Source organism: Tupaia chinensis, unplaced genomic scaffold, assembly GCF_000334495.1.
Source record: "Tupaia chinensis unplaced genomic scaffold, TupChi_1.0 Scaffold147282_1, whole genome shotgun sequence".
NCBI lineage: Eukaryota > Metazoa > Chordata > Mammalia > Scandentia > Tupaiidae > Tupaia > Tupaia belangeri.
This window is the reverse complement of record NW_006207133.1, coordinates 3666650-3684499: the sequence shown is the minus strand read 5'-3', so window position 1 is coordinate 3684499 and position 17850 is coordinate 3666650. Positions and strand designations below refer to the sequence as shown.

General features: G+C 35.3%; 1 protein-coding gene across 4 annotated transcripts in view; it reads right to left on the bottom strand.

Moving 5' to 3' along the window:
- The window catches only part of PTPN4 (protein tyrosine phosphatase non-receptor type 4), a 220546-nt gene that overhangs the window by 100063 nt on the left and 102633 nt on the right, over nucleotides 1-17850 (bottom strand). For 3 of the 4 annotated variants that reach the window (XM_006169570.1, XM_014584589.1, XM_014584590.2), the window contains exons 4-9: nucleotides 10957-10999; nucleotides 10780-10879; nucleotides 6988-7032; nucleotides 6707-6759; nucleotides 5974-6094; nucleotides 3297-3384 (exon numbers count right to left, since the gene is read on the bottom strand). In XM_006169570.1, the coding sequence (XP_006169632.1) occupies nucleotides 3297-3384; nucleotides 5974-6094; nucleotides 6707-6759; nucleotides 6988-7032; nucleotides 10780-10879; nucleotides 10957-10999 (450 nt within the window). The remainder of the gene's footprint in view (nucleotides 1-3296; nucleotides 3385-5973; nucleotides 6095-6706; nucleotides 6760-6987; nucleotides 7033-10779; nucleotides 10880-10956; nucleotides 11000-17850) is intronic. The other variant, XM_006169571.1, reaches the window with a different exon arrangement.

The window sequence follows — 17850 nt, the reverse complement described above, 5'->3', positions numbered from 1 at the left end:
TCCACCGCCGCCCCGCGGCTAACTCTCTTTGTATTTCATTGAAAGCAATCTTTGCAGGTTAAAATTACATTTAGAGGGACCAGCAGAGGGCAAAATGGCTATGTTGCTGGACTCGCATGGAGTAGACTGTGTTGGAGTCCCAGACCTGGTGGCTTATACTCATGCTGGGCGTGCGTGTGTGCATGCTCAAGATCCTAGGAGGAGAAGGGATTGCAGCATGGACATCCCCCTGAGGGGTAATTTCTCGCTTTTTGTCTCTCTGTCTTCCTCTGTCTTTCTGGTGAGCGCACGTACCCCACAGCAAAAATCTCTGCAAAAAACAAACAAACAAACAAAAACAAAACACTACATTTAGAAAATGTCTAAGAACTAAAATGACTAATTTTGGTGGTCTCTATTTTTAATCATGGTTTTAATTCATATATAAATCTCTAGTTTTAAGCTTTATTACAACAATAAACAAAATACAGTTACACAAATACAGACTACTTAATTTCATCTTGGAGTACTGTGTTCAAAATAGAGAATGAGAGAGAAGAAGCCTATCTTAATTTAAAAAATTATTTTTTAAATTTTATTTATTATTTGTTAATTTGACCAGAGAGAGACAGAGGGAAAGTGAGAAAGTAAGTCATCAGGTTTGAGACTAGAAACGCAGTTGGCCTTAAGGGAGTCCAACACCTTAATCACCATACCAAAGGAGCATATTTTAAAGAAAGCAAAGAGTTTGAGAAAAAACTTATTCATACATTTTAAAAGGACAAACCAGACAAACAGATAAGCACTTAGAATAACAAGATATAATCATTAGTGGAAGGCAAGTTACCTACTCTTTTAGAGCACAAACTAACAGAAGCTTTGTGAAACCTAAAAACTAATGCTGTTCTTCCAGAAGACAGTCAGTCTAAAAGATTAGATCATTACATGGAGCAGAACTTTGAGTATTTACACAACTATCAGTCTGTATACTTGCATGTATATGGGTATTAAAATAAATTCATGCAGACCGTCTGTGGCGTAGTAGAAGCCACATGGCTACCCAACTACCGTTCAGACATCCCTGACTTGGTCTACCTGAAACATATTGGGCATGTGTGCATACCCAAGATCCTGACAAGCTAGAGGTCTGGAGGAAGAAAATCGTGATGTGACCAGATCTGTGCTTTTCTTTCTTTCTTGCATGCGTGTGTGTACATACTCTCTACCACAAATTTAAAAGCAAAATTATAATTAAAAAATAAATTAAAAATAAAATTCTATCGTAGACTCGAATGATGATTATCTGTAATTTCACTTTTGACTGGTTATGGAGAATAGTTGTACCATTGGGTATGGTACTTTTAAAGGGATATGAAAGTACCTTTTGACAGGTAAAGAGACACACAAATCAAGAATGGCCACTCACAAAATGCTTATGGCAAAAGGATAACAGGTTTTCAAAGCAGTGAAGATTCACATAAGGAAAAAGAAGTTATAGAGTGTTGTATAGAAAAAGCCAGTCAACTAAATTTCACTTTAAGAAAGTATGGGGAAGAATAAAATCAAAATATAGTAATATGCTCCATTTTATACTTTAAAATAACAATTTATAATAATGTCACTAAATGATGAAAATTATGTGTAGTAATAAAGGTCTCAGTGATGTGAAGCAACTTTTTTCTCTCTCTTTTTAATGTTTCTGCCAGAGGGCATGTGTGCTCGCTGGAGAGAGAAAGAGATGATGAAAGTCAAAGTGAGAAATCACTGCCCAGGGGAGTTAGCCAAACTGCAGTCCTTTTGCCTATATTCTCCTGAGATTTTGGGCATGCATGCATATGCGCTTGGCCTGATTTTCAAGCTGCTAGGTCTGGGATTTGCATCATGGTCAGCCATGTAAGAGTCGAACACCTTAACCACCATACCACCATTCTGGCTCTAATAGCATCTTTTATGACCACGAATATAAGAAAGATACAGAAAAATTGCTGCTATGGTTAAGATAACTGTCCCCCAGAGCTTCATGCTTTGGAATTCCATGTTGGGAACTAGTAAGACCTAGTGGATGGTGATTATATCATGGATGTGACAGTCTCATGACATCTCTCTCTCTGCACATATCTGTCGTTCTCCATGTTTCCACTGGCTGTGTTGCATGCCTGCCCCATGGTAGGCACACACCTCTGGATCTTCCAGCCTGCAGAACTGTAAGTCAATAAACACCTATTTCTTTGTAAATCATTCAGTCTCGGTTATTTCTGTCTTAGCGCTAACAGATTAAGACGATCACTACTCCTTTAATTTCATCTTTTTAAAAAAAGGTACCAGAAGCTATGTATGCATGCCAGAGACAGACATAGAAACAAAGAGAGGTAGAAAAAGCACCCCCAGTGGGGCACTGTCACCCCATACTTCATTCTCCTTTAGCTGTCTATTCTGTTGGAATTTTAGATATACGTGCTTAGTGAGTTCCTCAAACCACCAGACGCAGGATTGAACTGTGGCTGGCCATGTAGGATCCAGCTCCCTTAACCACTAGGATTTAGGCCAATCCTAGAACTTAACCATTTTTGTAAAATAAACAATCTAAAAGTACCTCTTGTGTCTACAACAATTATTTTATGGGCTACGATAATTATCAAATATATAACACGAAGAAACACTTCAAACAACTATGCTTCTTGTCAGGTACCCAATCTTTTTTGAAACAATTATTTACTTATTTAATTTTATTTGTAATTATTTTTCAATCTGACCGCAGAAAGACAGACACAGAGAAAAGGAAAGTGAGCAGCAAGCTGCCAGGCCCAGGACTTGAACAGTAGTCAGCTATGTGGGAATCCAATACCTTAAACACCATGCCACCTGCTGGCCCCAAGGTATTCAAATTTTTTTTTTGAGACATTTTTGCTATAGGGCACATGCACTCACTGAAGAGACAGAGACAGAGAGACAGAAAATGAGAAATCACTACCCGGGGGGATTGCTGTGCCACAATCCATTCTCCTCCCTTCTTCTCTTGGGATTTTGAGCACACATACACAAGCGCCTAGTATGAGTTTTAAGCTGCTGGGTCCAGAACTCAAACCACAGCTGACTATGTGGGAGTCCAGCGATGTAACCATTATGCAATCTGCTGATCCCAAGGTACTGGATCTAAAGATGCTTTGAAAATACTTTTTTTTCAGAGGAACCATTAGTTTAACCATGTTGGTAGCAATCACAAGTTACTCTGTTTCCTAATTCTATGAAGGCACTAGCAATTTTTGATTAAAGTACTAAAGCCTGACTAAACATCAAAGTAAGTTTTCTTCACTTACCCTTGCATAGTGGAATTCAACTCCATAGAGTTCTAAGGTACGTGCTGTGTTAAGGTAATTAAATTCTGCTTCTGCAGGAGATAAACCTCTGTAAAGATATTATTAAATTAAAAATTAGATCAATCACAAATATGGCCAAATTAGAAAGAGGCTACTTATCTGGGAAAATGTGAGTAGCATAATTAAATATTCTATAAAGCTTCATGAACGAACACTTTTTTTTTCTTAAGAATTTTTTATTAAAAATTTCTTTTATCATTATTATTACTTTTTAAAATTTGCTACAGGGTATATGCAAGAAAGAGAGAGCAAGAAAGCAAGCTGCCAGGTCAGGGACTCAAGCCGTGGTTGGTCATGTGGGAGTCCAGCACCTTAACTACCACACCATCTGCCGGTCCCACAACTATGCTTCTTACCTCTGTAAAGTAACATCTAACTTCTGTGGAGGGCTCATTCTGAGTAACCCAAATAATTATTTTCCAGAAATTTAAGAATACAGCAAAAAATTAAAAGTCCCTAGCTATTCTCATGGCTATAACAAAAGCCACTCACTTTCAGATGAAACTTAAAAGCAATATTTCTCTGGGCTGACAATGGCACAGCAGTAAAATGCAACGCTCTGTGAGGCTACCTCACATGAAAAGTTTCCAAATTCGCATCCAGAGATTTCCTTGATTATACCGAGCAGATAAGTGCCCATGATCCAGGTGTGGCTGAGGTTGGAGGTGAATGGCAGCATAAAGACTGTTGGGGGTGCCTGTCTTTGTCTTACTTGTTCAGAGATAAATAAATAAACTTTAAAAAGGGGGTGGGGACTTCTCAAAATTTGGTTCACATACCATAATCTGAATTTAAACCACACTGGCTGCTTCTGAAACATACAGATTCTGAGGTATTTCCAAAGTAGTGTCTCTCAGTGCAATGCACAGGCAAGTGTTGATCCACAACTATAGAAACTGAGTGTTGAAAGGGACCAGCAGTTAGTGTAATGGCTATGTCGCTGGACTCCCATGTAGCCAACTGCGGTTTGAGTCCCGGACCCGGTGGCTTAAATTCACGCCGGGCATGTGTGTGCACATGCCCAAGATCCCAAGAGGAGAATGGAGGAGAAGGGATTGCGGCGTGGTCATCCCCCTGGGGGGTGATTTCTCGTTTTCTGTCTCTCTCTGTCTTTCTGGCAAGCGCACACGCCGTATAGCAAAAACCTCTCAAAAAAAAAAAAAATTGAGTGTTGGGAGATTTTTATGGTAATCTGGCAGAGTAATTTAATGTCTGTGTATCTAACAGTAAAAAAATAGGACTTGAATTTTTTACCTTTGTTTTATTTCTCCATTTTACTTTTTGGCAATTTGTTTTTATTATACTTTTGAAAATACATTATAAATAATATAACAGATTGGGTGAAGAATTAGTCTTTGATCGCAGATGGTTTCAGAAGTACTGTTCTATGGAGTAAAATATAGATGGGATGAGGTCCAAAGTATATGTCAAGTGATTCTTACAAACAAAAGTTTAAGAACCATTACTCTAAATGTAACTTTTAAAAATAGTTTTCTTCTATTTCATGTGGTCCTAACAACCTCAGTTATCTGATATTATTGGTCTATAGCAGAGCAAAAACAGCAAATTATTAAAGTACCAACCTTTTATTCTCTAATGATACTAAATAATGGGACCAAGAGTCTGTCACTTCATGATCACAACAAATCTAAGACTCCTCAAACCAGTAGACACACTTTGATTTTTTCTATAAAGTTCAATTAAACAAATATTATTTCCAGGTAAATAACATTATTCTAAAACTTTCAATAGCAATGGAATTTACTTTTAGACCAAAATAGCCACCTTGCCACATTAGGCCAATCTATCAAAATTCTGTTATTAACCTATTTTAGGTCAAAGGTCAGCAAAATCCTTACAGGAAAGGACTGAGTAGTAAATATTTTATGCTTTCAGGCCATATGGTTCCTGTGACAGCTACTTGATTCTGTCATTTTTAGAAAGAGGCCATAAACAACATATAAACAAATGAAGGTTTATAAAGTTACCTGTGTTCCAATAAATGCTTATTTATAATGACTGAGTTTCATAAAATTTCACATTCCACAAAATGTTATTGTTCTTTTATTTTATTTTTTCAATCTTTAAGTAAATTTCTTTTTAATAAGAAGAGCTAATAGTTCTTCAGTGCCCTCCATGTACTAGGCACCATTCTGAAAACTTACAAACTCATTTAATATTTTCAGCAACTCCAGAGATAGAAACTTTTATTATCCCAAATTTACATGGAAAGAAAAAGGAACAGAGACTGAACCATGTGGCTAAGGCTATAAAAAAGGTTATCTATCTTACCAGAATGGTTAAGGGAACTGGATCCCTTAACCATTCTGGCTGGTCCAGAATTGACAATATTATACAACAGCAAATTACACTTCTGTTGACCTATAACTTCCTGGTTCTGAACAAAAATGAAAACAAATCCAACACAGTCTATGAAATAAGCAATATTTCCTTAGCATAGATCACCTATATTTCTTCATAATATTATTTTATATTAATAACAGTAACTTCCATATTACTAGTACAACAATCAAATTAGAAATAATTGATAACATTTCTCTACAAAGGATGTCATCAGCAAGTTTACCAATAAGCAGAAAACTAAATAAATCCTTACATATGTTGCTGATGTAACTTTGCAATTTCTTTTTCAAAATCTTGAGGTTGGTTAGGAATGAAAGAATAATCTGAGAGGTAGCCTGGCAAGTTCTCTGACTGACTGTAATCTCCAAGTTCAGCTAAAATGGAAGAAAAATATTTGCACTTTAATAAACAAGTATTTCAAGTATTAAAGCCAAATCAGCAATGTTAATAATTCTATTATATTTCCATAAGTAAAATATTCACATTTCTACCACAGTAACTACTTATGCAAGTTACAATTAATTCTTCTAGATCTCAAACAATTTCAGAGAAAACAGTTTTTATGAATCTAAGTGGGGGACCAGCAAATGGCATAATGGTTACGTTGCTGGACTCCCATGTGGTAGACTGAAGTTTGAGTCACGGACCTAGTGGCTTAAAACTCACACCAAGCATATGTGCATGCATGCTCAAGAGAAGAGAATGGAGGAGAAGGAATTGTGGTGTAGCCATCCCACTGGGGGGTGATTTCTCGCTTTCTGTCTCTCCCTCCAGTGAATGCCACATATCCTTCCTATAGTAAAAATCTCTCTTAAGAAAAAAAAAAGAATCTAAGTTATTATTAATTGGAAGTTTAATTCATTTTCTCTGCAGTCATTGTTTTTTGTAAAGTAATATGTCTAAAAACCGCACAGTAAAGGCAATGTACTTTCAATGTAGACCACAAAATCACATGCTGTTTTAACTAAAAGTGGGTTGGTACTTACACTGAACAGCGAAAGAAGCTAAAAGGGCAGCAGTATTATAAGGACAGGGCAATCTAATAAAACAAAACAGAAAAAGCATAACCCAAATTTAAACACAATAATTTCAAAATTGCTATAACTTATGCTATACTATTCATATTTGAGTTTCTATGTGACTTAACTGATGAGTAGAATTTATACAATGTTTAACCATTTTTGACCATTCATTTGCAATAATCAATAATACAATTTTATTCAGTATGTAATATAAAATTCCATTAAAAAAATTTAAAGTTGCCCACCTTCCAGTCAGAATGTCTTGCTTAATTTGCAAAAAATACTGGTACCTTGAAAAAGAAAAAAAAAGATAGTAAAGATAGTAATTACTGGCAAATTATAACAATTTCAGTAATTAAAAAACCATATACTTACATTAATGAATAAAACTGAACTATTTAAATATTTACTTTTATAATCTACATATCAGTATTTGTAAAAATATTTTTAAAATATACTTTCATAAATTTCTGAATCCAAATCTTTAAAATTCTTTCATATATGGAATTTTATATTTCAAATGTCTTATTTTTACTAGCTTCTGTTATTAAACTGCTAAAGATTCTTAAAGAGTTACATGATCACAAGAGAAATACTCTGAGGATTAGTGTATGCAGAAAGTAGAACTGGGAGGCACAGAAAATTCAGGCATCCAAAACATAAGGCAGCTGAGCATAGCAACCCACTAGAGACCAGCTAAAGAAAATCATTCTTTCAGCTGAGATAGAGAGCCAGCCAGTTACAGAGACAGGCCTATTGTGTTTATCTTGTCATCATTAGCTGGCATTCCTTAAAGAAAAGCACCTTTCTTTCTAGCTTCATTTGAGTTAGAAAAGCTCTTTGATCAGAAAAAACATGAGTTCTTTTTCCTTCTACTGGTCTATTATGAGAATGGTCAAGTACCAATTTCCTATAAAACCAACAAAAACATAAGTATCCTATAGTAAGATTGCTGAGATTGTTTACAAGATGCCATTGTTCTGTCCCTGCTAGTGAGTTAGTCACACACAAAGATTTAGCAATGCTTGGTTAAGTCATCTGTGCCATATAATTGTCAGAAGACCAAATTTTGTGGTTTTAAATGTTTATACAGGGAATGTTAAAACTTCTATTTCAGTCAATGAAAAAAAAGTGCACATAATCCAAGAGTCAAAAGTCACTAAAAATCCTAGTATAACTGATCAAACTCATTAAAGAGCTCCACGACAAATTTAAATTACCACAGGATATAATTAAGGTTATCAGATAATCAGATAGTTATCCCAACAACAAATAACTCCCCTCCCAAAACAAAACAAAACAAAGCAAAACCCTGAAAGAAATATCCTGACTTTATGTATTAATGAAGTATACAAACTTCCTGTGAGACTTAACATATCAGTAACCTAAGACAGCATGTTTCTATCTGGTCTACTTAGTTTCATAATTAAAGGATAAAGGTTAAAGGTTCCTGGTAGGAAACAATCTTACACATAGGATTTGAAGGTTATGTACATCCTTGACATATTGTAAATCCTACATGAATAATACCTGTATTTACCTACATACTCATTTAGCCAAGCAATAAGGACTGTTACAGTAAACAACAAAATTCAAGTCCTGGGCTAAACTAGCCTGCGATTGTGGGCAAACTACTTAAAATTCGGCTGAGATTTAGTGTCCACATTTTTAAACACAGAGTGATATTACTTATCTAGTGTATGTATCTCAGGAATTGGAAAAATTCCAATTCTAATAATGCCTGCATCTTCTAATACTTAATGATGCTTAACCTGACTGAAGCTGTTTGACTTTCTTTTCTCCATTAATTCAAAATGGAATCTCTAAGTATAATAGATTTCCTGTTTTGGGGGGTCTAAACTAGTCTGGAAACTTTAGTAGCTGTCGCTGAGGGTCTTAATAATAATGAACTTCACATTAAGGTTACCCAAGCACTAATGTTTTAGTAGTATTTAATACTGGCTTCCTACTAGAATCACCTGGGATGCCTGTGTAAGTCTATTCTCAGGTCTTACTAAATCAGAATATCTAGGTCCTTGGCAAGGTATGGTTTAAAGCTACCACAAGTGATTCTCATTTGTAATCAAGGCAGACAATCACTCATGTAAATTATTGTAATAAAATAAAAACTAAAAACTAGCCATTTACCCATTTACCAAAAATAGCATCAGTTACAAAATTCTGTAACATTCCATTATAAATAATTTTTTAAATAAAGCCTTATCTCTCTCTCTCTTTTTTTTTTTTTTTGAGAGGTTTTTGCTATAGGGCGCGAGTGCTCACTGGAAAGACAGAGAGAGATAGAAGGACAGAAAGTAAGAAATCACTCCCCAGGGAGGATGGTCATGCTGCAATCCCTTCTCCTCCTGGGATCTTGGGCACACATGCACACGCGCCCAATGTGAGTTTAAGCCGCCAGGTCTGGGACTCGAACCGCGGTTGACTATGTGGGAGTCCAGCAACATAGCCATGACACTAACTGCTGGCCCCATAAAGACCTATCTCTTGTGCAAACAAAGACAATCTTCTAGACTGAAGGACTGAACACAAGTTAATTCCTTGAATATTATCAAACTTGATTTTACTTTCATCTACTTCAGGAAGTTATTTTTACTTAATTATCAGTGAGACATAATTATTCCTTGATTATGTTTTCAACATAGGCTATAAAAGAATCAACACAGTGAAGTTCCAATCAGAAAATAAAAGACAGCTTTTTAAGTGAAGTAAATTACAAATATGGCTAGAAATGAGAATATATTAATTGCTTATATTAACAAACTTTTCATAAACATTAAATACATTACAAATCCAATTTTAAATAATGAGTTTTAAATTAGATAGTTCTTATACATTTTAAAATCTGATTATAAACCACATCCTATGGAGAATTTCTTCTTGATTTCAAATTATTACATGTACTATTGATAGAACATAATAAAATGCATTTAATGTTACTTATAATTCAGTTTTCATTCAGAGTGGTTCCCTTAGCATTCATAAAAAATTAGGAGAAAGTTTTATTATACTGAGAATTATTTATTAAGATAAAGGATCTTGTTATTTTGATTATTTAACAACAAAATAATACTGATTAAAGGATACAACAAATATTAAATGAAAGGGCATTCACATAATATAACTTAACTTTTCAAGATAAATTAACCTGAATTCTACCATTAGTTATAAAATTAGGACTACCCAATCATCCTATGTAGAAGTGACAACTAAATTAGACGGTAACTTAAGCTTGGACTTCAAATGGGCAGTAAAATGGATATGTAAAGATGCTGAGACCAGCAGATGACGTAATGGCTATGTCACCGGACTCCCATGTTGTTGACTGCAGTTTGAGTCCCAGACCTGGTGGTTAAACTCACACCAGGCATTGTGTGTGTGCATGCCTAAGATCCCGAGAGAAGAAGGGACTGCAGTATGGCCACCCCACCCAGGGGGTGATTTCTCGCTTTCTGTCTCTCAGTGTCTTTCTGGTGAGCGTATGCACCCTATAGCAACCCCCCTCCCCCCCAAAAAAAGTGGAACATGTTAGTGAACTTCCTGCCAACATCCTTTATAAAATGTACCTATTGACCATTATTCCTGCAAATGATGGTTTTATAAATTCTGCACTCTCATCAATTAAAAAAAAAAGCATAGAACGTGATTTACATAATAACAAAAAAAACCCACAGGAAACATTCTCAGCATGCAGCTTCTTCTGCATGCAAGTTCAACATTATCTGATTATCTCAAGTACAAGCTCTGCTTCTTAACCAATGTTCACAACTAGAAAAATTCAGTATTTGTAAGGCTCAGGAGGATATATGTTGCTATATGGGTGAACCTGAGGTTCTAATACCCTAAAACTCTTCCAGCCATCCAAAAGGAGAGGAAATAATTACTTTGAACATCCATAACTTATTCTGTTCACTGGTTGGGATGCTAAGAACTACACCATGGTAAGCTATTTTTGTCTAATTAATTTCAAATTGGAGTTATGGTAATAATTTAAAGAGAAATATGTTCCATAAACCTACCTTGTATATTCTTCTTGTAACTTGTTGGGGTCACTTACAAAAAATTTGACTCTGAAGTTCAAACTGTAAGGAGATCCTCCTAGAATTAATAAAAGCAGTTCTAATTAATCAATTTATATTAACCCTTTATCTTTATATAATATACTTGCAAAACATCAAGTAAATATGTATGCTCACTCTTTAGCTGTTTCCTTATTGGTTTGTTTGGATCCAGCCACCTCTGAAAAATAAATAAATAAGACCGATTTATTTTTTCCTTGAGGACCTAATTTAACGAGTCTTGCAAATCTGTTTTTTTTGAAGAGTATTGCTAAAAACTGCATTTCTGAAAAGGCCTAGGTAGTTAAAAAAAAATCATTAGATTGTGGACAAGATTATTCATCGTAAATATAACAAAATTATGCCAGAGATTACTAAGTGTTAACTATAAGATTCTGACTTGAATTTTCCATTAAATTAAACAATGTATGATAACCTGTATTTCAAAGGAATGATTAATAATTGCAGTACTCTTAAGTGATTTATGTTACTTTAACTATTTAACAGTCTGGCAAGTTTTAAAAGTCTCCTTACCTTTCATTTAAAAAAATCTTGGACTCTATATGCTCAGACAAAAGTTAACTGTAGAAACTGAAAATTCATTTTTTTAAGAGTTTTTTTTTTTTTTTTTTTGCTATCAGGTATACATACCCACCAGAGAGACAGAGACAGACAGAGAGACAGAAAGTGAGAAATCACCCTGCAAGGAGGAATGGTTGTGTCACATCCACTCCTCTCGGGATTTTTTGCCCCGTGTATTTTAAGCTGCTGGGTCTGGGACTCGAAATGTGGTCAACTATGGGAGAGTCCAGCAATGTCATCATTATACCATCTGCTGGTCCCTGAAAACCTATTTTAATAGAAAATTTGTTAACTTCTACTTTAACCCTTAAAAATAAGTCCCACTTACCCCAAAATGGCAATTGTGTAAGAGATTATGGTTAGTTTTTAGAAGGACAGCTTTGAGAACATTAAGCATTCTTAATACTTAATGAATGCCAATAAAGATCTATTTCTGGGAAATTAGAAAATATTTCAACTAACAACATGTCTTAGTCAAAAAATTAAAGTATCCAAAATAAGGTACTAGATGTAGTACTTTCAAAGTATTACCAAAAACATAAGCTTATATGTCATTATTCATAAACTTAACTCCATATGTGATTCCATGCAGGGCACACAGATTTTAGTAACAAATGGCCTAGACTAACCACGAGTCTTTCTTTTTCATTATCCATAAAATCCAATACGTCAAATCCAGCTGACTCTAGTTCTAATTATACATACTATTTACCAATTCTTCTTCATCTACTCTGCCACTAGCCCTACCTCCAGTTACAGGGGTTCCAATTTCTTCATACCCTCATCAACAATAGTTTTTTAAAACTATAACCATCACAGCGAATGTGGAGTGGCATGCCATTCTTTTTAACTTCTGAACAATAACCCATCATATAGATGTACCACATTTGGTTTATCCTGCTTACCTGGACATTTCAGTAGTTTCCACTTTGCAGCTATAACAAATAATTCTCCTGTGATTTCAATTTTTTTGTGTGTAGACCTAAGTTTCAAGTCTCCTCGGTACCTATCTAGGAGAGGAAATGCTCACAGTAATGGTTTTCTTACATCTTGAAAACAGATTACTGTAAGATAACCAATTCTGTTTTCATATAAATGGGCACTGAGATTACACAATAACCTCTGTTTAATCACAGATTACCTTTTGCTGTGTCAAAAAGTGCTGCTCAATTAGATTACTGTGCTATATCTGAGATAATAATGTCTGCAATACAATATGCTGAATTTAAAATAGGATATCTTATAAAAGCTATTAATATCTAGTAAATAGTAATACTTACCTAATAAGAAACGTATTTCATTATCAACACTGTCAATTCATGAAGGTGTTTCTATTTAGACAGAGTTCTGTTTCTTATTTTTTCAAAGTCAATTTCTCATCTCGTTTGGAAGACTCTGATTTGTTCTATAGTTTCATATTAGGAAGTTAATTTCTAACATCTGCCAAATGTAGAAATGAGACTTGACCTGGTGGTGCAGTACTGGTAGCAAACTAAATTTCAGTGCTGGAAGCTATGTGGCTGACTATGCGTTCAGATCTCTGGACTGACTTACAAACATGCTGGGCACTTGAGCCCGTGCCCAAGATCCAAGGGCAAGGGAAAAAGGACTGTAGTGTGACAAGAATGTCAAGGTTGGGACCAGCAGTTGGCGTAATGGCTATGTCGCTGGACTCCCATGTAGTCGACCATGGTTTGAGTCCTGGACCCAGTGGCTTAAACTCACACCGGGCGCGTGTGCGTGTGTGCCCAAGATCCTGAGAGGAGAATGGAGGAGAAGGAATTGCAGCGTGGCAATCCCCCTGGGCGGTGATTTCTCGCTTTCTGTCTCTCTGTCTCTCTCTCTTGTCTTTCTGGTGAGCGCACGCGCCTTAATAGCAAAAACCAAGGAATGTCAAGGTTGCTTCAATCTCTCCTCCACCTTTTTTATGTGTGCACACATATGCACTCACCAGAAAGAGAGACAGGGATAATGAGAGAATACCTCTCATAGGAACTAATCATGTTGCAATTTCTCTCCTCTATTATCCCTTCTTTTGGGATTTTGGGCACACATGCATGCACATGAGTTTGGCATTTTTTTCCAAGCCATCAGGTCTGTGACTCAAACTGCAGGGTCAGGATAATAGCTTATTATGTGCAGGAGTTGGGTTGCTTCAACTGGTTGCCTCTATAGAAGTATACCTTTTCAAACAATTATCTGTCAATTTCAATAGTTCCCCCTCTTACTAACCACTCAAGGTGGTATACCCCTGGAACTATGCTATCCTTTAATAACCGTGTGATCTTAGGCAAAGTAGTTCATTTCTCAGTACTTTGATTTTCTCTTCTATAAGACGAGGATGATAGTAATTAACTCAGTGTTATTAGATTTAAAATAGATAATAAAATTAAAATACTCAGTATATACTAAGTATATATGTCAGCAGTGGGCAGTCTGCCATCTTGCTACAGAAACATATATATCTTTTTTTTATAAAAAGATGTGTGAAAATTTTATAAAAACATACATACAGGATTTCAAGAAGGTTCTGTAAGTTTGTCTCTGAAGTAATCCATGAAATAATGATACATGTATATAAATAAAACCAAGAAAATTAGAATCAGGAAACCAGAAGCAACATAGCTTTTTGAAAGTGGTTGGTGAGGAGGGCTTATTGGTGAAAGGAGGTTGTGCTGCATCGGGCTTCTAGGGACTGCATGCTAGACAGACACTTGTCAACCTATGTGTGTTCTTAGGTTGACAACAAGTTGTGTTGCTGACAGCATGCAGTTGGATTCCGATTCTTTCTTTAATTCTTTCTGCCAATCTATGCCTTTTGATTGGGGAATTTAATCCATTTGCACTTAAGTGTCTAAATGCCCTACATCATTCTGAATGTGTTTTTTTTCTTAAATGAGCAATTACTTAGTTGCTATAAATCTTTGTTTTTTCAGAGTTGCTATAAAGTTATTCTATTCTGTCTATATTTGTTTATTTGGTGTGTCCATGGAGAAATGAAGGTCTAGAGTTTCCCAGTCTGTCACCTTGCTTACAATGTTTTCTCTCTTTTTTTAAGTTTTTTTAAAAATATTTATTTTATTTTATTTATTGTTATTATTTTAATTTGACCAGAAAGAGAAAAGGAAAGTGAGAAAGCATGCCACCAGGTCTGGGACTAAAACCACGGTCTCCCATGTGGGAGTCCAGTGCCTTAACCACAGATCACCTGTCAGCCCTCAATGTTTTATCTCTTATTTCTTATATTTTTCAATACTTTTCTGTATATTGACATGTTCCAAAACAATTTTTGGAAAGATAGAATTATAAATAACAAAGAGTTTACTTTTTTGAAGTCTTTATCTTTTTTATTCATTATTTAAGCTTTATATACTTAGGCGTGTGTGCTTGCCAGAGAGAGACAGAGACAGAGAGGACAAGTGAGAAATCACCCTCCAGAGGGGATGTCCATGCTGCAATCCCTTTTTCTTCATTCTCCTCTCAGAATTTTGGGCGTGTTAGTAATGTGACCAGTATGATTTTCAAGTCACGAGGTCTGGGACTTGAACCATGGTTGCGATCAACTGGCCCCATGAAGACTATCTTCAAGAAAAACATAAAAAAAAAAAAAGGAAATAACTTCATGATAATAAGGGGTATTATTCTCAGTCAACATCCATAAGAAAGAAAGAAACAATGAAATCGTGATTTTTTAAAAAAGTCTCAAAAATTCTATGTATAAAACTGTCTAATCCACTATAACACACACACAAAAATAGGTATTGAGGTAATAGGTCTTTCCTGAAATTTCTCTCTCATGATTGTGTGTGTGTGTGTGTCCGAAAAACCGTAAGAGAATAACCTGACCTTTTTTTCTGGAAAGAGCATACTATAATCTAATAAGCACAGAAAACTAATGGGTTACTGATTGTATGCTCACTGAGTACAACTGACCCTTGAACAACACAAGAATCGGGGTGCCAACCCCTCCCTGAAACCCACTTACAACTTTTGACTCCCCAAAAACTTGTTTATTAATAGCCTACCACTGACCAAAAAGCCTTACTGATAACGTAAAAAGATCATTAATACCTAAACTGTATGTGTTATATACTGAATTCTTACAATAAGTTGAAGAAAAAATATTATTAATAAAGTCACAATGAAGAGAAAATACATTAATGGTATTTATTTTAAAAATCTGTAATTAAGTGGACCCACTTAGTTCAAGCCTGTGTTGTTCAAGGACTTACTTCTTTTCAAAATCATGGTTTCAAGTGTACATATTTAAAAAGACCCTTTTTCTGTTATTAGAAAATAAAAAATTGCAAAGAAGCTAAATTCGTAAATACATTAAACAATCTATCCATCATAATCAAGAAAAACATTAGCAGTATGTAAAAACCTGCTTTTAATTTACCAAAATTCCCAAGTAACCCATTATCCTTTGTGAAACCAAATTATCAAATGACCTTTCTCTTTACTAAAGATGTTCTAGGGCCAGCATCATGGCTTGGTGGTGAGGGAAGCCAGATCCCATCTGACCAACTGAAAGAGAATTCAAAATCTTCCTCCCTCAAATCCCTAGCAGCTGGGTCTACAGGTGTGCACCACTTCATCTGCCAGGAAATGAACTGGGTGGGCCTTCTGTCTCTGTCTCTCTCTGCCTCTACAGCAAGTGCACACACCTTATAGCAAAAATCTCTTAAAAAAAAAAAAAGAACAGAACAACAACAACAAAACATTATCAGTGTAAAACATTCACGTCACAGAAACACACAGTATAAACCATGTAAGTCCTTCACCCTGAATCTCCCAAATCCTGCTCTCCGCTCCTCAGAGCTAAACTCTATTCACCAGTCAGTAAATATGCCCTCTAAGGCTCTTGCACACGTGCGTATAGGATTTAAAATTTACACACACAATGTGTACGGAAAAATGTGTTTACTGGGTATGGTTTATTTTTTTCTTTCATTTTAATTTTTATTATTTTAAACTTTACTCATTCCCTCATTTTTGATCAATTAATTATTCACTTAATAATGTGGTTTGGAGTCTCCCATGTTAGCACAAATACTTCAACACAGTTAGTGATTCACAATTTGTCCATGTGTGTAGACATATGCTTCATTAAAGTATTCTCTTATGGGTTAGTATTTTAGTTTCTTTCATTACCATCTTCTCTTACAAATAATGATGCAAGAGAAATTCTTTCATAAAGTAAATCTTAAATTTTGGCATATATTGCCATCTGCCTTTCAAAGACATTTTCACTTTACTCTCACCAAGTTTCTGAGAATGCACTTTTCCCTGAGCCTTTACTAGAAATAGGCACTTTTACATTTTTTTTCTAATCAGTATGCAAACAGTGCTATTCTCATTATACTTTTATTTGGGATAGTTTTGATTTCCTAGTAAGACTGAATAACCTGTCATAAGCTCATCATTCATATTTCTTTTTCCATTCATGCCACCTCTCTGTTTTTCTATTTGGGTTATCTGACTTGTTATTTGTAGACGCTCCTTCACATACTTAAGACTTTAATAGCATGTTATGGATGTTGCAAATATTTCCCTACCTTTAGTAGTTTACCTTTTATCCCTACATTTAGTAGTTTACCTTTTAATTTTCTTTAAGGTATCTCTCATAGTAGAGTCTAAAGGTTATGCAGTGAATCTATCAGCATTTTATTTATAGCTGCATGGTATACTGTTGCCAAAGACAATCACCACAGCAAATATTAAGAAAACAATTTTTCAAGAAGAGGATTCCTGTGAACTAGACGGATCTAAGAGCACTATAGCTAAACATCCAAATACCAATAGGGTTAAAATATTCCTCAATATCTACTCAATCTGCTGCACCAGAGATTACAACAGAACGGCAAAGAGATTCTAGATCACCTCTGTCTGCTTGCTCATGAACATTCAGACTGAACTTCAAGAATTTGAAAGAAACACCATCCATCAGATGACAGGAAATCACCACCGGATCACAAGAAATATGGGAAAACAGGAAAATACCTCTCCTCCAAGGGAAAAGAGTAACTCTTCTTCATCCACAAGCAGTTCGGTGAAAATCATGGAAATGTCTGATAAGGAATTTAGAGCATTCATAATGTTGAAGCTAACAGAGATGGAAGAGAAGAGAGATAATGAACCGCTAAAGAGAAAGGAGAAAGAAGTTGTCGAGTTCCAGGAGATGAGGACATTCTTGCAAGATCTAAAACATCATGCAAGATCTAAAAGAGGAATTACACACTTTACAAAAGACTCAAACGGAACTGCTAGAGATGAAGTCTATAATACAAGAAGTCAACATCTCCCCTGAAAGTATTAAAAGCAGACTAGATCATTCAGAAAATAGAATCTCAGATGTAGAAGAGAAAATGGCTGGCCTAGAAAAATCCACCACGAAGACTGAGAAAATGGCCCACAAATTTGAGAATAATATACGAGAAGTACTAGATA